Source organism: Haemorhous mexicanus, chromosome 3, assembly GCF_027477595.1.
Source record: "Haemorhous mexicanus isolate bHaeMex1 chromosome 3, bHaeMex1.pri, whole genome shotgun sequence".
Lineage (NCBI taxonomy): Eukaryota > Metazoa > Chordata > Aves > Passeriformes > Fringillidae > Haemorhous > Haemorhous mexicanus.
This window is the reverse complement of record NC_082343.1, coordinates 81,566,100-81,586,399: the sequence shown is the minus strand read 5'-3', so window position 1 is coordinate 81,586,399 and position 20,300 is coordinate 81,566,100. Positions and strand designations below refer to the sequence as shown.

The 20,300-nt window shown below is 41.1% G+C and overlaps 1 protein-coding gene across 2 annotated transcripts; it reads right to left on the bottom strand.

The window, feature by feature from the left end:
• Positions 1-1,137: 1,137 nt before the first annotated feature.
• On the bottom strand, positions 1,138-18,132 carry AKIRIN2 (akirin 2). Of its 2 annotated transcripts, none has more exons than XM_059842497.1 (5): positions 17,460-18,132; positions 6,807-6,950; positions 5,942-6,076; positions 2,141-2,212; positions 1,138-1,821 (listed from the first exon to the last, which is right to left on the bottom strand). In XM_059842497.1, the coding sequence occupies exons 1-5, from the start codon at positions 17,662-17,664 to the stop codon at positions 1,811-1,813; spliced, it is 567 nt and encodes a 188-aa protein (XP_059698480.1). In that variant the 5' UTR covers positions 17,665-18,132; the 3' UTR covers positions 1,138-1,810. The 2 variants fall into 2 exon arrangements, with proteins under 2 accessions (XP_059698480.1, XP_059698478.1); XM_059842495.1 differs by having other exon boundaries at positions 5,942-6,091; positions 17,460-18,128.
• Positions 18,133-20,300: the final 2,168 nt, after the last annotated feature.

Here is a 20,300-nt window from a genome sequence, read left to right as displayed (position 1 = left end):
ATGAGGATGCCAGAATTTGCATAGTGGTCCACCTAGAAGCAGTGATTTTCCTAGCTTGGGCAAATTAATAAAAGGAGGTCAAAAAGTGAGGAGCAGGAAGGAGAGGGACTGAGGACTTAAAGGCAGACAACAAAAACTACAGCCCTTGATAGTTTCATCTTCAGTGACAGAAGACCTGAGAGGGGAGTCTAACAGAGATTTCTCATTTCTGGGATTTTGAAGATAGAGATAGATAATCCAAATATTTAGGCAAGACAGGTTTCAGGGAAGTAAGCAGAAAATACTCGATACTGTGGCAATGTGTCCAATTCTGAACCTTCAATCTCACTCCTAAGTGAAAGAGTTCACCAAGTAGCAGGGCTCATCACAAGGTTTCTCTGATACCATAAGTAAGCATGAGCCAATTACCGAGTTCATTTACTAGCTTCAACTCAAACTCCCCTGTTAATCTGAGATGGGACATAGATCCATCACAGAGCAGACTTCCCTTTAACCAGAAGCTATTAAGTTAGAGAAGGGAGCAGTTTATAATCAAATTATTACTTTGAAACTGCTTTCTTGTCCCCAGAGCAGGTAACTTTGGTAGCAATACTTCCACCCCATAACACACAAATCTAGACTTGCCATGTAGGAAATTCACAGTGATTCAGAGACGCAGCACTGCCCAGACAGCAGCAGCCAGCACCAACACAGCAGTCTGTCAACAGCTGAATGCATCCAACAAGGCTCTCAACCCTTAACAGGCATTACACACCTTCAGCTCTTGCAATAGCTACACTGTTCCAGCTTGCAGTACATGCACCTGCTCTATCTCAAGAACAGATTTCCTTTAATGCGTCACTGAAATCTGAAGGAAGGCAAGTGCAGCTGCTCTTTGAGTCAGCTGCAGCAAGTTACATCACCAGTTTTGTGTCCATTCTGTACCAAACACGCTTCCTCAACACGAAACACTACAGCCAATATAAGGAAGATTTCTCTGCCTCTGAAGAATGACCTGAGATTTTAATCCAACTCCTTCTCCTGATCTAAAACTGACCCACCCACTATTGCTAGTAAATAAAGTTTTCATTTAAACACTCAGATTTAAGTTTATTCATACACAGCAAAAGTTCCACCTGCATATTAAAAACAAACAGATTAGAAGTAAATGTTTTATTCTTCCAACTAAATTCCAGTACTACAAGGGCAGTAAAACAATGATACACTGAAAAATTGCAGCAATAAACATTTGTTAAAGACTGATAGAATAAATAAAAACTACAAAAATGAGAAATCATATAAACCCATTCTTAACCCCCAAAAAAGTCATGGAATACAGAAATGCCCTCCTTCACTATTTCACAGGCAGTACTGTGGGCTATTTGCTTAAAATTGTCCTGGGATTACATTCTAACTTAACTGTGATTACAGCTCTGTTGTAGTGCACAGTTATGAAAACCACACTAACTTCAGTCAGAAGTGTCATTCTACATTTTTATTTACACAACCAGTGAAGGGCAACTTCTAGAACACCAGCTTTAATCCTTTACTTTTTCAAACTTATTAACATAAGAAGCCAAATTGTAATGATACAGCAAATGAGGCCACTGGTATTATTACAGGTAGCAAAGGTCCACATCCAGGTGGTACTGACATCAGGGAGCACTCCAAAACCAGTTGCTGCATAAGAGTGGTTGCCACTGACAAAAGCTTGAAATAACCTGTGTTCACAGGGGGGAAAAAATATGGCATTGTTGCAAGTCTTTACTGGGACAGCTTGCAACAATAAAACAGGGTGTATAGGGCAGCCCACATATGCAGAAAGTGTGATTCATGAAACATCTGGAAAGAGAAAAAAAAAGAAGCGTTAATGACAGCAGTAACAAGTATCAGCTCTGTGCAAACCTTCTATGGTAGTATCAAAACTGGTTTCAAAACTAAACTCCAGCATGCTATGGGAAACCAGGTCTAGATGTTTTAAACACTGCATTTAAGCTGCATTTTCTCTCACACCTCCCTTTCAATCTCAATATTCCATATTTTCAATTTCGAGTATTTTACCTTGGGGCCTAGCAGCTTAACAGCAAACAATGGCCATTTAAATTATTGAACACTTGGTAATTCAATGCTGCTACAGGGACCAGAAGAAAGAGATACTCACAACTGGCAGGCTGTTCTCCATATCGTCGCATGATCTGATCATGCGTGAACTTCACAAATGCGTCATATTGTTCTGCAAGGATGAAAGATTGCAAGTATGAGTATTAAGTTTAAATCCAGCAGAAAAATACTCAGGGCTAATTTTTATACACAGAAATCATACAAGTTAAACACACCCCAAACTAGCAGTAGTTTTACATAACTTAAGACAGTTCATAGCTGCCATTTCTTTCTTTATCCTCCAGAACAATTCAGGTAATGTCCCCTTAAATTAAAAGACTCTCCCCTACAAACTTCTGTAAATGAGAAAGATGGCAATAAACTCAAAGAGAATTATGCTGCATGTAACAAAGACCTCAATATACCTCACACCTGCTAAGTATCACACACTGTACTTTGAAGAAAAGAAGTGTGTCCATTTTACAGATCCATAATGGCGGCAGAGTAGAAATCATGGCAAAAAGGTCAGTGCTAGGGTTGGAAACATAATTTGTCTGCTCCTACCACTACCAGGTGTAAGAAAATTAATTTAATGAAATGAAAACACAAAAGTACAGGAAAAGGATTTGCTACAGTTAGAAATTGTATTTGCTGACTGCCAGAAAATCAAAAGCAAACAAGAAACTAAAAGGATGAAATGCTAAGTGACTAACTTTTGAGTCATTCTAATCACAGAAGCAGCAACTATGGGAGACATATAGTTGATTGTGGATTGCATGAAAACAGTTACTGTGTCATCTGAAATGAAATTTTGATATCAAACATACTTGGCTTTGAACTAAGCACTGTTGGAAGTAAGCACTAAGCACTGTTGTTTCTTATTTCACAGAAAGATTATTCCTTCTATACACACATCCATACAAATACATTCGCAATTTTTTACTCAGTTTTAATACTGCACTCATCAGCAGGATATCACCTTTCAGAATTAGGAAATTGAACAAGGAGAGTAATATCTACCAGATGCCGCTCCTCTCCATTCCCCTTCCTCCCTTGTGGAAAAATACATGTGCAGCAATGTGGGGTGTTCTGAGAAAAGGGCAAGGTCAAAGAAGGCAATCTTCAACCAAAAATGCGTTTAGATTTGTAGTGGTTCCTAGTCCCACAGGTTTGCCCCATTAAAGTCCCCATCCTCTTGCAGGGATGAGCTTCACCTTTGAAGTAAACAGGGTATCAGTAATCAGCAAGCAGTGCAGCAGCAGCCCAAAGTACGGAGCGGACCCAAAGATCTAAGGACATTCATCCCTGACCAAGGGGACCTGCAGTCACTGTGGCCAGCTCCCCTCTGCCCATAAGCAGGACCTGTTTCACTGCAGTTCTGACCAGCGGCTTTTCAGCAGCTATGTGAGGACTTCAGCCAAACAACAAAATAACACAAAGACCGGACTGAAGGATCCAGTGCACTGAAACCATTTGAAAAAGTAACACCAACTAGACTTTTTCCTAAAAGTATGTATTAAAGGCCAAAATCAAACTTGCAAATGTTCTCCTATTAAGGCCGAAGTCGGCATACACAGCTGCTTAGTAGCATCACCTTAGTTAGAACTAAGGCCTTGCAAATTTTTTTAAAATCCAGTTACTAAAAAAGCCCCGTTCTTGTGACATTCAGATTCAGAAGTTAAGCAATCCAAAGTTAGGAGCAGCCTACAGTTAACTACTTGAGAATTTAGGCGAACACTGCACAAATACTTACATCACTGTATCACATACATCTTAACTATTTTAAGTCAGGCGGCTAAATGACATGAACACAAATACAATTACAATACTATAAAATACTGTTTTTCAGAGATTCTTTAAAACTTTTCTTTAAAACCTTTACAACCAAGCTAGTGTTTTGCTAAGGCTCTTGCAAAACCAAGTTTGTGCTAACACAGCAGTTTCAGGTAACAGAGGCAGGAAGAGAAATCAGGGCATTACAATGACCTGAGTTTTCCATTTACCAAACATTTATTCTGCATGAAAAGCAACTCTGCTTGCAAAGAACATGGAAGAAAGAAAGAAAGAAAGAATAGGCAGTATCTGGCTAACCACCTACATGACAACTCTGATTCAGAAAATACCCAAGATGCAAACATTCAGTTAAGTCACTTGAAAGAAGCTATTCAACTGAGATTTATTATAGAATTTCCAGTTACATTTCCTTTGACTTCACTTTTGTAACAAAGATTATCACCTTACTGCACTAGTTTAGAAAAGGATATAACCATTCTGTCAGCAGACAACCATAACTGGCCTTCCACGTAGGGAAGGTCTAAGTTCTTTTGCCAGTCTTTAAAATTCTTGTATAATGTTGAAAATGTATTACTGGCTTAATAAATGTGAGGCAGTAACATGATCTTCCCAACTGCTCTTTTGGTGAGCACCATGGTAAGAACAAGTAAACCTAAATCATCTCACTGAACCACAACTCCCAGACAGAATTCAATCCCCTCCCTTTCCCAAAAACAAACCAAACAATACTCTTTTTGGGACTGAGAGACAGAGCACATGCAAGGAACTTGACAGAGGGGCTTCCTGTTTGTAAAGAACTACAAGCTTCTAAAAAGTGCCTGGAAGAAATGTAAATCTATCTGGTCTTCAAATGGTTATGAACCCTGCTAAATGAAATGAATTTAAGAAAATACAAGAAATTACCCAATTCCTAACATACATAAATTAGGAGAAAAAGTTGTAGAGAGTCCTTATTCATCAGCCTGAAGCAGGTTAAAAAGAATAACACTGAAATAGAACACCAGGCTCAAAGCAGCAGAAGTATTCATGGCTTTAGTTACTGTCTGTAATAGATGTAGATTTAAGAGGGACATAGAACTATAGCAATTTCTTATACAGAAATGGCAGATCAGCAGGTACAGAACATGAACAGGATCCTGGGTGCAGAGACAATACTATCACAAGCAACCTACAAGCCTGGTGACTTTCTGCATGTGCGTGCCTGTAAAAGGCTTTATTCCCACCTGAAGAGACCTGCCAACTTTAATTGTGATGCGTTTTCAGTGGAAAGCACAACAGCTGTAGGTATTCAAAAGCACATCTGCAGAACAGTGTGCTCAGGTTTTCATTATCATCACACTAAATATTAAACTCCACATCATACTGTGAAAGCACCTACCTCTAAATGCACAAGAATTTAGGTGCTCAAATGCTAGCAAGAGGCTTAGAAGTAACGGCCCTCAAACACTGAAGAAAGGTCATATTTACAATGCTGACATTAGCATGATCTTGATGGAAAGATAAGATGGCATCAGGTGCCAAGAATTTCAGCTGAATGGTAAAATACAAGAATTCAACACGGAGCATCAAAAAAAACAGCTGAACTGACTCTCAAGCAGATACCAAACACTGCTGGCAGCAGTGTAATGCTAAGTACTGGGAAGAGAAAGGGAAATCTTAGGCACTGTCATCTTGCCAAATTCTAGAAAAAGGAAGTCAGTTCCCAACCAGGAAAAGAACAAAACAAAAAAACAGTCCTTTAAAAAGAGCTCTACAGGCAGTCTTTCTGAAGAAGGAGAAAAAAAAAAAAAAGGAAAACTGTCAATTTAAGACACAATAGCAAGAGAAAGTTCTAACTGAAATAAAACCACTGTCTTCACTGAGTAGTAATAACTAAGAGTCATACTTCCTATCCAAACCAGCACAGAAGGAAAAAACCTATCAAAGGGAGTAAACATAATTTTTTCTGGCATGTATGCAACCCCATTCCTTCATCAGATCAGGTCAGAAAAAAACACACACTGTAACAAAAATAACAGAAGTTTTAAGCTTTCAAAATCACTATGACTTATGCTGAAATGTAAGATACCTGCAAGCTTTGTGGTCAAAATTTCTTCATACTCTTCACGGATTTTCTCTTCACGTTCTTTCAGCAAACGTTCACAGATCATTCCAACTTGTCTGAGAGTAAAGAGGGGCTGTTCTTTTTTCAATGGTGATGATGCTGCAGATGAAGTACCTAAGAGTAAATATTTGGGCATACCAATTTACAATTACAAGCAGATCAGAACCAGTGTTTTATAATCAGGTTTTTTCACACCTTTTACATTAAAAGAACTTTACAAAACATTTGAAGTAGATTTGCTCTGCTATTTGATCCTCCTAATTTCTACTGAAGCAGAACTGGATGCTCAAAAAGGAAGACATCTGCAATGGACAACACACACCACAATCAAAACCCCAGGAACGTCACACAAACAGTGTGAACACTATTTACATGGCAGTTGCCACACACAAATTTAGGCTTCTATTTTATATAAAAATTACAGTACAGTATATTGGTGCCGAGACAGCTGCTTTCCAAAAGCCTATTACAGTGTCAGAGCAGGCAGGATGGTCTCCTGAAAACAATGCCAGGTTTTTGTCTGACCAATTTTTAAAATGCAAAGTTACCATCTTCCAGACCAACAGCACTACTGCCAAAAAAAGCAGCTGTAACTAGTGGGAATGTGTTCTCCCCATTACCTGTTACACAACAGGTAATGGGGAGAACTATTTACTCAAATGGAATCTGACAGAATAACAGAATATAGCAGAATTGCACACAATTTTTGTCCAAAAAACAACAGTAACAAGTGAGAAGGTGCCATAAACCACCAAGTAAGTAGAAAAAGTTGTCTACACAAGCAGAATCTAAGAAAACATAGGAAAATTACACAGAATTATCTGAGTACCTGGCAAAGCTGGTCCAGTGAGGAGAAATGCATGTGGCTGTGCATCAGTAGAACAACAAGGATCTGTCTGCTGGAAGCTATTTTCTAAATGTCTTCTCTTCTGCATGCGTTTGTACTCCTGTTTTATGTTGTACAGAATTTGTTCTAAAAAGAGAAAAAAAACCAAAAAACCCTAAAATAATTATCTTTACATTTCACCATTTCACTTGATTTCCTCTCAAACTTCAAATGCTGTAGATAAATAGCAGATGATAAAGGACAGACTCTTAAAACATGACCTGCAAAAGCACTGTCCTACCTAAGACATAAAACCATTAAACTAATTAAAAGAAAGGTAACCCAGGCTGTTTTTACCAGGAGAACACTAGAAAAAAATGTTCTTATTTAAGGTCAAGTATTGGTACCAGAGTACTGCTAACAAAAAAATCCAGCATCCTAAAATTTAGGAATGATACAATGTGCATGGATCAAAGTCTGGCTTTAAAACTTATATTGGTATTAATTATCTTCACTTCATATAATTAATCTTTAATTTAATCTTTCACTCCCACACAGCATTTTATCACTCACAGAGGTAAGAGTAACGAGACACTCAAGAATAAAACAGCCACAAGAATTGCCATTCCTCTCTGTAGGCTGTCCTCCAGGCAGCACAGTGAAGAGGAAAACACAATTTAGACAATATGCATTAAGCACCTACTGCTTAAAATATCAAAGAATTGGAAACTGACAGGAAAAATACAAAAGCCTTCCACAACATTTTTGACAGTCTCAAATTTATCCAAATAAAATACAGTGGATGGATCAACAGTCTCTTTTAAAGGAGTATGGCAATATGTAGTGCAGCTTTTGATTGCAATGAATGAAGTACAGCAAGTTATTTTAATAATTCATCTCCACTGTAGAATCATAAGGGAAAAACTAATCCTTGCACCAGGAACTACCAATCCTGTGTGCCTTCTCTCTGAAATTCCATATACCAAACAGCTCTTAGGTGCATCAGTGCCTAACTGTATATCCCTCTGGCAATGGAAAATATTCAAGAACAAAAAAAAAGCATTTTCTATTTATCACCATACTGTTTTTTCTTCCCATAAAGAAATTTCCACAGATTATCATCCTTTATGAGAACTCTTACTTTTAAATGCTCAAATGCTTCAAGAAAAAATTACCTGCACAATTGGCTTCCAATGATACTTCTAGACTTTTTAGCAAGGACAACTTTCCGAAACTCAGGTACATATAAATTCACATGATCATGTCAGAGTTACAAAGGACTCCACTCAGACCCTTCCTATTTCTGTCACATTTTGCCAATACAATACCATGAAAACTTAAACCAAATTTCGTGTTTGTAATCCATATGCTACTGAGGTTCCATATCTGAACACTTCTAATAAGGAACCATGTGATGCAGGTACCTTCAGCTACCACCATCTTCAGCCAGCAGCTGAAGCCTCTGCTAGACCAAGTGGAAGGAAAATTCTTAAAATTCTTAGTTAAAATTCTCAGTTCAGATGTTTAAATACTGTCATGGTTCAATTCCATGAGTCAGTCTAGAGATTTCCAATTTATAAAAAGAGAGAAACCTGTTTTGAGTCAACAGGAGTGCCAGCAAAGGAGCTTCTTGGATTTTGATCAAGGACTTGATACCTTTTCAGTCCCAAGCCTGCAACTGAAAAGTTTTCCTCTAATGGGAGGTCAGTAATATGGTTTAAAGAAGCAGCAAATGCAGAAGACAGTGATAAAACACTAATCAAAAAGCATAGCTGGTAAATTAAGAGAAGAAACCACAAGAAAGTGGTGTGGGGGGATGGAGGATTCACTGCTTTCTGTAGGACAAGATACAAACACTCCTGTACAATACCAAGGAACATAAATCATGTTAAACCAAGATGCAGCCAGGCTTCCAAAATTAAAGAGAATCCCATGCAGAGCTGATCACGTGCGTACACACATCACTCAAAGAGTGGCCTAACAATATTCATACTCAATGGCACTATGGTGGCAGAACAATACTTCTCCTCAAAATCAAGCACTGTTCTGGCTCCAGTGATACTGCATAATTCTGAATGGGAATCAAATTAGCTCCTATGATCATCTGTCCTAAAGCATGTTTACACTATGAGAAACCTGACTGCACATATTCACACTGCATTTGTATTAACTGAAGAACATAACAGATCATGACCATCCTTCACTATGACTACTTTGTCCTGGCCATACTTTCTGAACTGCAAAAAAACAAATCAGCCAAATTTCAGGTGTAACAACTTTAATAAAAATATTTTCTACAGTTCTCCTTTCATCTTTTTGCAAAAACATTCTCAAACCACACTAAATACCAAAATCATTAAGGACAAAAAAAGTAAACAGACTCTGCTCAACTGAAGAAACTGCAAGAGTTAAATCAATAATCATATGCCATGTCTCCTTCAGTCCTAACAAAACCTAGAAATTAAACAAGGAATAATTTAGAGAAAATGTTAAAATACCAGCCAGGACAGAAGGAGCAAAAGCAAGGAGGGGCACGTGGGGGAAACAGGGAGAGGAGGCAGAGAAATCAGGTGTGGACTTCGGGAAAACAGTAACAACTAGGATAGAAAATCAAGATTTCTGCACCAAAGATACACGACTCTATTCTAAATTATACTGAATTGTGGACAAGAAGTCTCAACGACATTACAGCAATTTCATCTAATTTTGTCAAAGAACACTTTTTAAATTGCCACCTTCAAATCCTACTGTGAAAATCCAAAATCTCAAGAAACACTATTGACAGATCTGGGAGATCTCCATCCTGACAAAATCGCTTTAACAGTTGGCATTACTATGACTTCAGCTGAAGGTACAGAACTAAGCAAAGTTCAAGAGAAAGGACTATTTAAACATGACACTGACTACACTGCAAACTGCAAGGAGGAGAAAAAAAGCCTGAAATGTTAAGCGTGCCTATAACCTGGTTTGGTAAATGGTATTCCTCCATTCAGACTAACTTAGAAGATTTAAGGCACAACTGCTCAGCACAGAGAACTAGACTGCAAGGCATCCTCAGTACCTTGCTGATAGCAGTCAAGGAGGCTGACTCATCTAATACTTCCCAATTTCCACCATTTATAAAAAGGGAGATTAACACAGCACCAAACTCTCACTGACCTCTCACATGAACAATGAGACCAGGAATGTTTCAAATAAAGCAGGCACATTTTTATATCAGAAAAGACTAAGCAGGCATTCTTATTAACCTACAGTAGCATAAAATTTCAGACTTAAAACTACTTCACTGTGAAGCGAAATGCAAGCCTGCAAATATTTATGACTCATTTTAAATGAAAATCTGAATGCCAAATTAAAATAATCTAATACAGTAAGAAAAACTGCTTAAATACACCCAGTTACTTCTCCCATTTACTGGTCTGTTTTGTAATTCCACACAAATATATTAACAACATTTTTATAGCATCTCAGCACTTGCAGGAAGCCATGAAATATTAAGGTAGTGCAAACCAGACCTCTTCTGAACACCATCTATACAGCAGACATGTAACTGTAAAGAATTTTAAAACTCTGACCCAGTTAAACAAAGCTTAGGATCAGTAGATCCAACCTACTTTTGCTTCCAGAAAACCTTCCTGCTTTTTAAAGTTCAGTTTTCCAACTTCTCTGCCTTCCAATTAGTTCTGACTGTTCTCTCTGTGGTGCACAACTAACTTAAAATGTGCACTGAACTGGTGTCAAACACAGCTCAGTTTTTTTTATGTGCCTCAGTGTGGAAGCCCAAACTGTCCTTTAAAACAATGACATGCATTTTAATTAACAAATTATTTTATATATGAAAACTTAGAATCTGAAAGTACACTCATTAAAGAAAATCTACCATCACCACCTCTAAGACTATAAAATCTAAGTGAGAACTTGCATCACATATATCAAAACTTATTCGATATTTTAAATAAAAGCTTTCATTCACCTTGAACATACACCAAGTCCAAATCAGATATTATACATCAGACAATGATTTGATCTGAGATTACAAAAGGAGTTATTTAATATTATGAGACACACATCACTGTGGCCTATCCTCAGTTTCTTCATAATCTCAGTCTGCCCCCTGTGCTCAGTGATTTTTACTGGTTAGAGATGCCTCTGAAGGCACAGAGCTATTTAACAGGAAATACCAGGCAGAGGTGCTGGAAGTGAAAATCCGACTTGTGAATATGGTGTAGCAGCAAGAAAAAGCCACACTGCTAACATACTGAAATGAATTAGTACTTCATAAATAGCATTTCAAACTCAACATGACTAGAATCTCTACCAGCTATACAAGAATCTGTTTTATGCCCCCCTCTCCTTCAGGTTCAAGGCTAAGACCAAGAATGACAAATGAAAACTATCGTCTCACCATAACCACCAAAGGCATCAGGGATTCAGTCAAATATCCCTGAATATAATGAAATACATGGATACTCTCTTTTTTATCCAGAGCTGTGTACTGAGAGCATAAAGCTGAGTACACAGGTTCTTTAAATTCTGCATTTAGATCTTTCAGAACTCGAGATGCCATTTGGAGAACAATGATTTCCAAATGAAGAGAGGATGAAATATGAACAGGGTAAATTAGACTTCAAGTTTGACATCTGAAATATGATTGTCACACTAATGGATTGCAAAGCCAAATATTCATTTACAAGGAGTGATGTAGTCTTCCTACTTTCTTTAAATCATGATAAGAAGTCAAGTTAATATTTTTCAAAATTCTGGCATCTAATTACTTCACCCTGACCTGTAATTACCTAGAAATTATGTACAAAGGAAACAGCAGTTCAACTTAGAAAGTTTAAAAGGCAAACAATTATTTTCTTCATTTTAATAACTGCTTATCGACTATGAACGTGCTGATTGTTTCACCTGAAGGACTTTCTTCTTTGGGTTTGATTTTTAAACTATCAATCTCTCATCACAGTTCCTGATTCCTCTCATTTAGCTAAAGGAAAATTCAGCAAAACACACAGGAAGGTGACTCAATGCACTGAAATCAGTAGCAGTCTTCCAGGCCTGAAATGGAATCTTTAGCTCAGGTTTCAGCTGGCAATGTCACCATTCAACGTATGCATTCAAACTTGAACCGTGCCTGATATTGCTTTTAAGTAATCAATCAAATGCTATCCTGATGTCAGTGGCATACATCTTTAGGGATTTCAGCTTCTGTTAAAGCAAAACACTCCACTATCCTAGTTCAAATTAACATGTAACATTTCCATTAGGCCTTCAACCTTATTCAACACCTAGTTGATGTCACCACATTCCTACTTTTGGTCTCCCCACCAGACTACTGACATACAATGTTAATTTGAAGATGCCATATTCCCCCTAAAGACAGCACTGCAGCAGAGCAATGGATAAAGGGTATTCCTCAGGGTTTTTTTTCTACTTAACAAGGGAACTCTGGCAGAGACAGAAATTAAAACAACCCAAATATTCCTCTTACTCTCTTGCTTTGGTCTTCTATGTCAACCACTCCACTAATGCTTCTCAATTAGGCATGTTAAGAGGTTAGTAACAGAATGCATACTTTTGGAAACCATGCTCCCCCTCATAGGAGCATGCTGTAAGCCAGAGAGAAAACAATGGTAAGGGGTACATGCGGGTACAGCTACAGAAAGGACAGAAGTAGCTTGCCACAGACTGGAGCACAGAGCAGGCAACCTCAGGAGATCCAGTTACTCCAGGTTTCACATTGACAAAAGTTCTGGGTCCCCCACAAGCTCAGCTCGACATTCACATGTGCATTAGCTCATTCTGCAAATGTATTATTTCAGGAAGTCCCCGTTCTTCTGATCAAGGGATTGAGAAATGAAAAATAAATCAAGCAATGCAAAATGTATTAGACAAAGCAATTAGATCTTTCCCTTCACATAAAAAAATGTCACACTGCATTTATCAGACTTGCCAATGAAACAAAAAAAATGGCTTCAACATTTCATGACATCTACAACCAAGGGTATTTAACATTTATAGTCACCACAGGCATCTATACAGAAATTTCTCATATAAATTAAATTATGAAGTCCAGATGCAGCCATTACGTGACTTTTGTTAAGGGGTGGGAATGTTTTGGTTTTTAAAATCCTAATGATTTCTGCAATACTGGAGTGCAATGAGAAACCTGGCATTACACCAAGACAATTTAGCAATAAATATACATGTGGATAAGTTAACAAAACAGAAATTAAGCAGAAAGAGATTCAGCACTACTAATATGCCACATTCCAAAGCCACTGGATCTGTTCATTTAAAAGCCAAATCTATGCTTGGCCATTGCCTGACCAAGTTTCAGACAGAAGCAGTTCAGTTTGCTCAAGAGGGCAACTCAAAGGTCGTAGGAGGACAGCTCACAGGGAAGACCAACAGTTCCTCCTATTCAAAAAGGTCAAAGACATTTTCTAGCATTAACTTTGAAAAACTGTGTTAATTACATCAATCTCTTTCCAGACTTTTCTGTAAAAGAAAAAGGACATTCTAAAGGCAAATTTATCTACCTTCTATTTGTAAAGAGTCCCTCACAAGAGGCCTGTTCTCAACAGCTCCACCCACTCTGGTTTTTAGTTTGCAATATTAGTTAGTTGCTGGGGAAGCGTTGAAGTAGATGAATGTTTCAGATGGAGGAAAAACTGTATGTGCTGAAGTCGGTGGACTTCTGGATTATTTCATCCTTTTCGGCTGCACAGAGGTCTTTCTCAAGTTAACCTCTGATTCTGGATGAAGTGTGGAAAAAACCCTTGCGATCTCAGTCTGTCTTAATTTCTATGTACCAGGAATTTAATTTTTTCTACGTACCAGGAGATTTAAATCCCCAAGATCAACATTATTTCTCCCTTCTGTCCCTCCAATTTCTTTCAACTGTATTTCCTACTGTAGCTTCAATCTCAGAAATGTCCAGACATTCAGGCCTTCAATAACTAACCTGCCTATGAATGTAAAGAAATTAAGTGTAGTTTTTTTCTTTGTTTCTCCCCACTCCCAAACTATCTTTCATCTGAGTAAAACTGTAAACAATGGTTCCAAAACATCCAACAGAGAACAGAAAAATAATACTGCCAATATTTTCTTCTTTCACTTCTGAATTAATTTAACAGCTTTGAAACAGAACAGCATCCTCTGGACTTCAGAGGAAACCCAACAAGTGTATGCATAACACACAGGCAGCATCCAGACCCAGGTGCAGTAATTCTGATTCCACAAAACAGTCTCATTTATAGCTAGAACTTACATGAAACTAAAACAAAACTCATCTGTAGTATTCAAGCAGTAGAAAAATATTTAAGAGCAGCCACTCTTTCAAAACTAAACCAGTTTTATGCCAGGCAGGTATGTTCTGCACTGCTTATAGTGAACAGTTTTAAAAACATCATTCAACATGCAAATAATGCTATCCAAAAATTACCAAACATCCTCCTAAGTATGGCTCAAGCCAGTAAGCACAATTCCACAAAAAATACAGACTGTAAAGCCACAATTATAGTTTGGCTGCCAAATTCACTGAGAAACTGGAAGTGACCTAACAGCTGTTCAAATAACCACAAAATATTAAAACACTCTTGTGAGAGATAAATTTCATCTTGAATAAGCCTATCCTCTCTCAAACAGACATTGGTTATTTGTCTATGACCACTCTATACAGACAGCTGTTTTCTCATCTGACTACCTCACTGTATTCTCAGTTCCCCACACACCCCTCAATCAATCTGTAACATTCTACTTCCAGATAATTCATTTTTGAAATGAGGACCGATGTGGTAAGAAGTCCTGATGCTGATATGGTCTCCACAGTGTGAAGTTAAACACCACCAGGTCAGAGTATCAGATAGAAGAAAAATGTTTAAGCATAAACTTGAAGTCTAAGCATCAGGTCCTTTTTATCCGGAGCTCTGTCTTCATATGAACATTAATTCTCATTGCACAAAATTCAGACAGACACTTTTTAAGTGCTGGAAATCTAAGGATTACAGTAATGGGCTGAGAAAAGCCCAAGTCAAGTCAACTGAATTGTGGCTGTTGTTAATAAATTTCCCAACACAAAAATTAACACGAAATGGTGTCTTCGTAACACTTTTGAAATCAGACTGGAATTCTTTTCACCTATACAGCAAGATTTATCTGACCCTAATGCAGACATCTGCATCAGAAATGGTCATGTGAACTCATTTTAGAACTAATGGAAAGCAATATATATTTCTGCAGCACACTAGGCCTCAATCTAAGTCAGAGCTCTAGAATAAACCATCTGATTCTTCCAAGTGACTACCAGGAAAAATGCAAACTATTAGTTCACAGGTACATTTACAAAATTAGATGAATCACACACAACCTTTCAACAGGCCACTTTAACATTATGAGCTCTATTTTGCTTAGTGAGGGTCGAAATGAAATATACACAGTGTGATAATACCACCAAATTCAACTGAAATTTAAAGCTAAGCAAGCTGATTAACAGAAGCATTTATACCAGCACGGTATAAAGTCTTTTTTTTCTTCTGTAACGGAAACCACAGAGGGAGCTTTTAGGCCAAACCCATGTAAACGTGCACAACTTATAAATGCTTCACGTTTTGCTTAGGAGTATTCAAGCGCTGTACGAGACATTTTGATTTACTGTCATTCACTCTTCATTATATTAAACACACTTTTTATACATAAAATACACCTTTGTCTGTACACCAATCACCTTTTCACGGGGACCACCACCTGCACTTCTGATTTTCTCAGGAGACAAAGAGGCCTGTATTTGCTCAATTTCAGTAATATTCCAGTTTTTAAGCCCTTCAAAATGGATAGAGTAGAAGCTTAGGTATTACCTCAAATACTGCTCTAGGTAGTCTCTTCTGAAAATTTTATTGATTTGCCTCCTTTCAGCAATACATATTTACTGGCCAGACTATATTAAATATTCATAACCTAAGCTCGTCAAACCCCAAAGAAATCAAAAGAAATCACTACAAAGAAGCAATACTTATCCTCTAAAATAATTAAATTAGGTCTGATTTTAAATAGCTATTTCAAAGTACATGCAATGCCTTGTTGTACCAGGGAGTGCCATCCATCACAACTCTCATCCCAGACCGCTGACTCATTCAAGATCCTTTCCTAGAGGTTCAAAAAAAATATCATGCACTGATGCCAAGTTTTACTCTATATGCCCTCTATATTTCCTCCATAGCAATTTTTTATTAAAAAAGTAAAAGCTCTAAAAAAATGTAATGTACAGTACCGTTTTCCGAACTAAGAATTGAAACAAGGCACTGTCCTACGTGTAGATAGCAATTTGAACATTCAAACTTAGTGCTTGGTAACCTGGAGCCAACTTGTATTATAAAAGGGAGTATCAAACACAACAGCGGAAGGAATTCTGCTGCAACAACTGCAGAGGGCTTTTTTTTTTCCCTGCACACAAAGGACACGGGTACATCCATACCTCGGCGCTACAGCCATGGCCGCGAGCTGCACCGTCCCTGAGTGCATTGCTGGAAGCTGCCCACTGGACTAAGCATGGCACGGGCCAATCAACCCTTTGTGCCCAACCAAGATTCGTTCCTTTCTTCTCTCCCTACTCAATGCTAAAAAGAACTCGGTTGATTTTTAATTGACAACCATTACACAAGCAGACCTCGAGCTTTTAGGGCCGCCGGTTGACTCATCTCTCGCACCTTAAAAATGTAAAAGGGTTTCGTTCTTGCCCTGAGTCTCCCAGACGAGAGCAGGAGACCGCCCGATCCCATTTTATCTGCCCTAAAGGCAATTTTCACCCTTGCACACAACCGCTTTTAACGCTCGGGTTTCCTAGGGAACTTTTAAGAATACCACAGAATGGGTTACCCGGGACGATAGCCCGTATTAAGGAGCTGGGAAGTAGGATTACCCCTTTGTTTTATTCGCTTTTGCCTTTTCCCACCGTCGTTTTGCGGGTGATGGATGACAGGCCGGCCTCCCCGCCCTGCCCCCCTCGCCCTTCCCCGATGTCTGAGCAACGGGAGGAGGTGCCGCCGCCTCGACCCACCGATAATGGCTGCGAGGAAGGGATCGACTGGGGCCCCGCCGACACCCGACCCCAGCCCCACCTCGGTCGCACCCCTGTCCCCTGCCTCCAGCTTTTCCGGAGCTCGACTCGCCCCTGCGGCTCTCCTTGCCACATCCAAGCACCCGTGGTACAAGGAGGAAAAAAAAAAAAAAAAAAAAACAAGCCGGCCTCCCTTCCTAGGATCGAGCTTCCCCCAACAGCACCCCCATCCCCCACGCCGCTCGGGTCCCTTTCTCCAGTCTCATCTCACCCCCCCTTCACCGACCCCTTTCCTATGGCCACCCGCCCGCATCGGCTCAGCCCGCCCCCCCTTCTTCCTCCCCGTCCCTCCTCCTCCTCCCCCTCCTCTCCTGCTGCAAACGGCCATTTCTATTGTGTCTCTCAGTGCCAAGCCGAGTAGGGATCGCCCCGGCCGCTGCCAGCCGCACAGCCCGGCAGAAAATGGCTGGAGGGGGATGCCAGACCCACCCAACCCCCCCTTCTTCCCCCTCCCCGCTTCCCGGCCGCCCTCCCGGCCCCCTCCCCGCCAACTGCCCCCGGGGGGGGCTGCCGGGCGCAAGGAGTGCCGCGTCCCTCACCTGTGGTGAGCCGCGACGACACCTCTCCGAAGGGCGAGGGCTCCATGCGCAGGTATTTCTGCGGGGAGGAGGCAGCGGCGGCGAAGGAGGAGGAGGAGGCTGAGGCCGGGGCTGACAATGGCGCACATCGCCTTCGCTTCGGGGACGCCGGGCTCAGCAGCGGGTCGAAATCCAGAGTCCTTTTCAAAGTGGCGCCGCAAGCCATGGCGCGGAGCGGCCAAGGGGGCTCGGAGCGAGGGGCAGCGGTGGAGACAGCAGCAGCCGGCCCTGCCCAGAGGCGTCTTCCCCGCTGTCTGGAGTGGGCTGGGGGGGAGGGAAGGGAAAGGAGGGGGCGGCTGCGTCAGGGCCGCCTCCGCCGCCTCCCCGCCGGCCTCTCTCTAGGGAGCGGCCCCGACAGCGGCAGCAGCAACCCCGGTTGAGTCCAGCTGGATCTCCGCTCTCCTCGCCCGCTCCGCCCTGCCCGGCCGGGACAAATTCCGCCCGCGGCCGGTGGCGGGACACGAGCAGTGCCGAGAGACGCGGTGCCGGTCCCAGGTGCGCGGTGCGGGGCGGCCGATGCGGGGCGATGGCGATGGCAGGGCCCGGGCGGCGGCGATGGCGGCGGCGATGGCGCTCCCGGCCGTAACCCCCGCACCAGCAATATGGCGTCAACAACAACGCCGCCGGTTCAAACGCCGGCCCCCCCCGCCGCAGAGACTCACGGGACTCGTGGTTTCCCCGCCCTAGCCCACGCCACTCAAAGGCAGGATGGCCACTGGGGAGCTGGGACTACAGCTCCCGGCGTGCACCGCGCCGGCAGGGTAGGCTTCCGGGTTCTGGTTTAAATCCCCCCTGGGAGGGTGCGGGCTGGGGTGTGGATGGGGGACGCGGCGGGACCTGGGAAGGGTCAGCAGGGCCCCTTACGACACCGGGACACAAAAGGGGTGATGGGCCTGTCCTGCCTCCTGTTAGCGCAGGTGTCGGGTGGCCCGGGCGGCGGATGTACGTCTGCGTGGCGCTTGTCTGCATGTGAAATCGGGGGCAAAGTGCGTTTAGTGGCCTCCGTGGTGAGGGCAGAGCAGGGAGCGTGCGGGCGTCCGAGGTGGCAGCTAAGGACACGCATGGAAAGGCCTCACGATATCGGGATCTGTGTCACGGCGTAACCGAGTGGTTTCCTTGCAGTTGCATAAAGTACATTCTTGCTTAAGGAGGGTGGTGAGGGAAGAGGTTCAAAGAACTATGAAGCTGCTGCTGGGAAGAGCATAGCTTTTTCCTGTGCAGCTTCCTGATTGAAACAAACTGTGTTACAGGTCACCACTGTGGGAAAACTAACAGAGGTTTATAAGCCCCAAAATATATGTAATTTCTATGTTTTCTGTACCTAATTTTGGTAATTTAACCATAAGCACAAAGACGTTGTCGTTGAAAGACAAAATTATGAATATGCTGTCATAAAGTTTTAACACTTCAGTGTTTTTTGATTGTGTTTTGAAGTGTGAGCTAGGCTTTCTCTAATGGCATAAAAAACCTCCACAAACCTTACCATCCTTTGGAAGCAGGATTGGCTGTACATGTTTGGTGTGTGGCATGTATTTTTAATTAAGCCAAAGGGGCACCCAGTCAGTCAAAACACCAATCTGATTGTGCTGGCACTATGGTTGTGCTGCTCTTGGGTAGCTGAGGTTTCAGGTGGTGGGGTGACCTAGCAGAGCCTTCCTTCTCAACAGATTATTTGTTTTCTGAAACAGATAGCAGAGCCTTCCTTCTCAACAAATTGTTTTCTGAGACACATAGCTTGTGACAGTGTTGGTGCAATTAGGTGAAGTTTACCTTATGCTTGTCTGAGTTGCCTTGGCCTAAAATTAATGCTGCAAAATTGCAAAATGAAACCTCTGCTATGAGCTGTTCCTCTGAAGAGGAAGTACTTGGAGTGTTTCCTTGGAAATAAGGATGCTGACAAGCCTTTCTAAAACTAAGACAAGTTCTGCTTCTCTGCAGCAAGATTCAGGAAATGCACTGATGTTATTACAGTGTTACAATTGTCCTACTATTAGTGTACTGGTGTAACTACTTCTGTGGACACTCTTCTTTGGAATAAGGCTGGCTGGTTTTCCATTCATTTAATTCTTCATTTCCATTACATTTCCCTAAACATATAGCTTTCCCTGTGTTTGGGCACCGGTGTTAAATATTCTAACCAAGCACTTAACCCAGCAAGACTAAAGCAAAACTGCTCTTGCAGGCTTTGAATTAAGGGAACCCCAAGTGTCTCTCAGTGTGTGTATGATGTACCTGTTTAGTTTAGAGCGCTCTGTGCCCTGCTTCTGCCATCATTTGTGTGCTGAGAAGTGCCTGTGTTTGGGTGTGGTAGTGGAAAAAAAAAAGTTAAGTTTCAGATTAACCAGTACTTCCCCACTGAAATTATTATTTTAGATATATATGCTGCATTCAGCAGCAGAAGCAAAGATTTGGTGACATTAACCATGTGGCAGTAGATCCTAAGGACCATTCAGGCACAATTTAACTCAATTAAGACAGTCTGAGGAATCAGGTGAGACTTCATCAAGATAAGCTACTAGAAAGTCAGCTTTTGCCAGCACAGGCAGCACTATAATTGTAAGCAATTGATTAGAACAGTGATTGTCCTTATCAACAGAGTTATTTGGCTTTCATCTGACCTTTAATTTGTTGAATTAAACTGAAGCAAGTCTGATTTAGGTCAAAATAAGAATTCACATAGTCCTTTGTAGCAAATTAAACCCAGACAAACCAACATAGACAAGCATGTAGACAAGCCCTAAGGCATCGAAATGTCCAACAGCAGTGACAAAGTGCCTGATGGTTGTCAGGGAACATGTGTTT

Excerpts from the sequence above, each read along its gene's own strand:
- AKIRIN2 (XM_059842495.1), bottom strand. The coding sequence starts at position 17,664 with ATGGCTTGCGGCGCCACTTTGAAAAGGACTCTGGATTTCGACCCGCTG. Across the intron at positions 6,951-17,459 it reads GTCGTCGCGGCTCACCACAG|AACAAATTCTGTACAACATA; the intron begins GTGAGGGACGCG and ends TTCTCTTTTTAG. Across the intron at positions 6,092-6,806 it reads CACTGGACCAGCTTTGCCAG|GTACTTCATCTGCAGCATCA; the intron begins GTACTCAGATAA and ends ATTTACTCTTAG.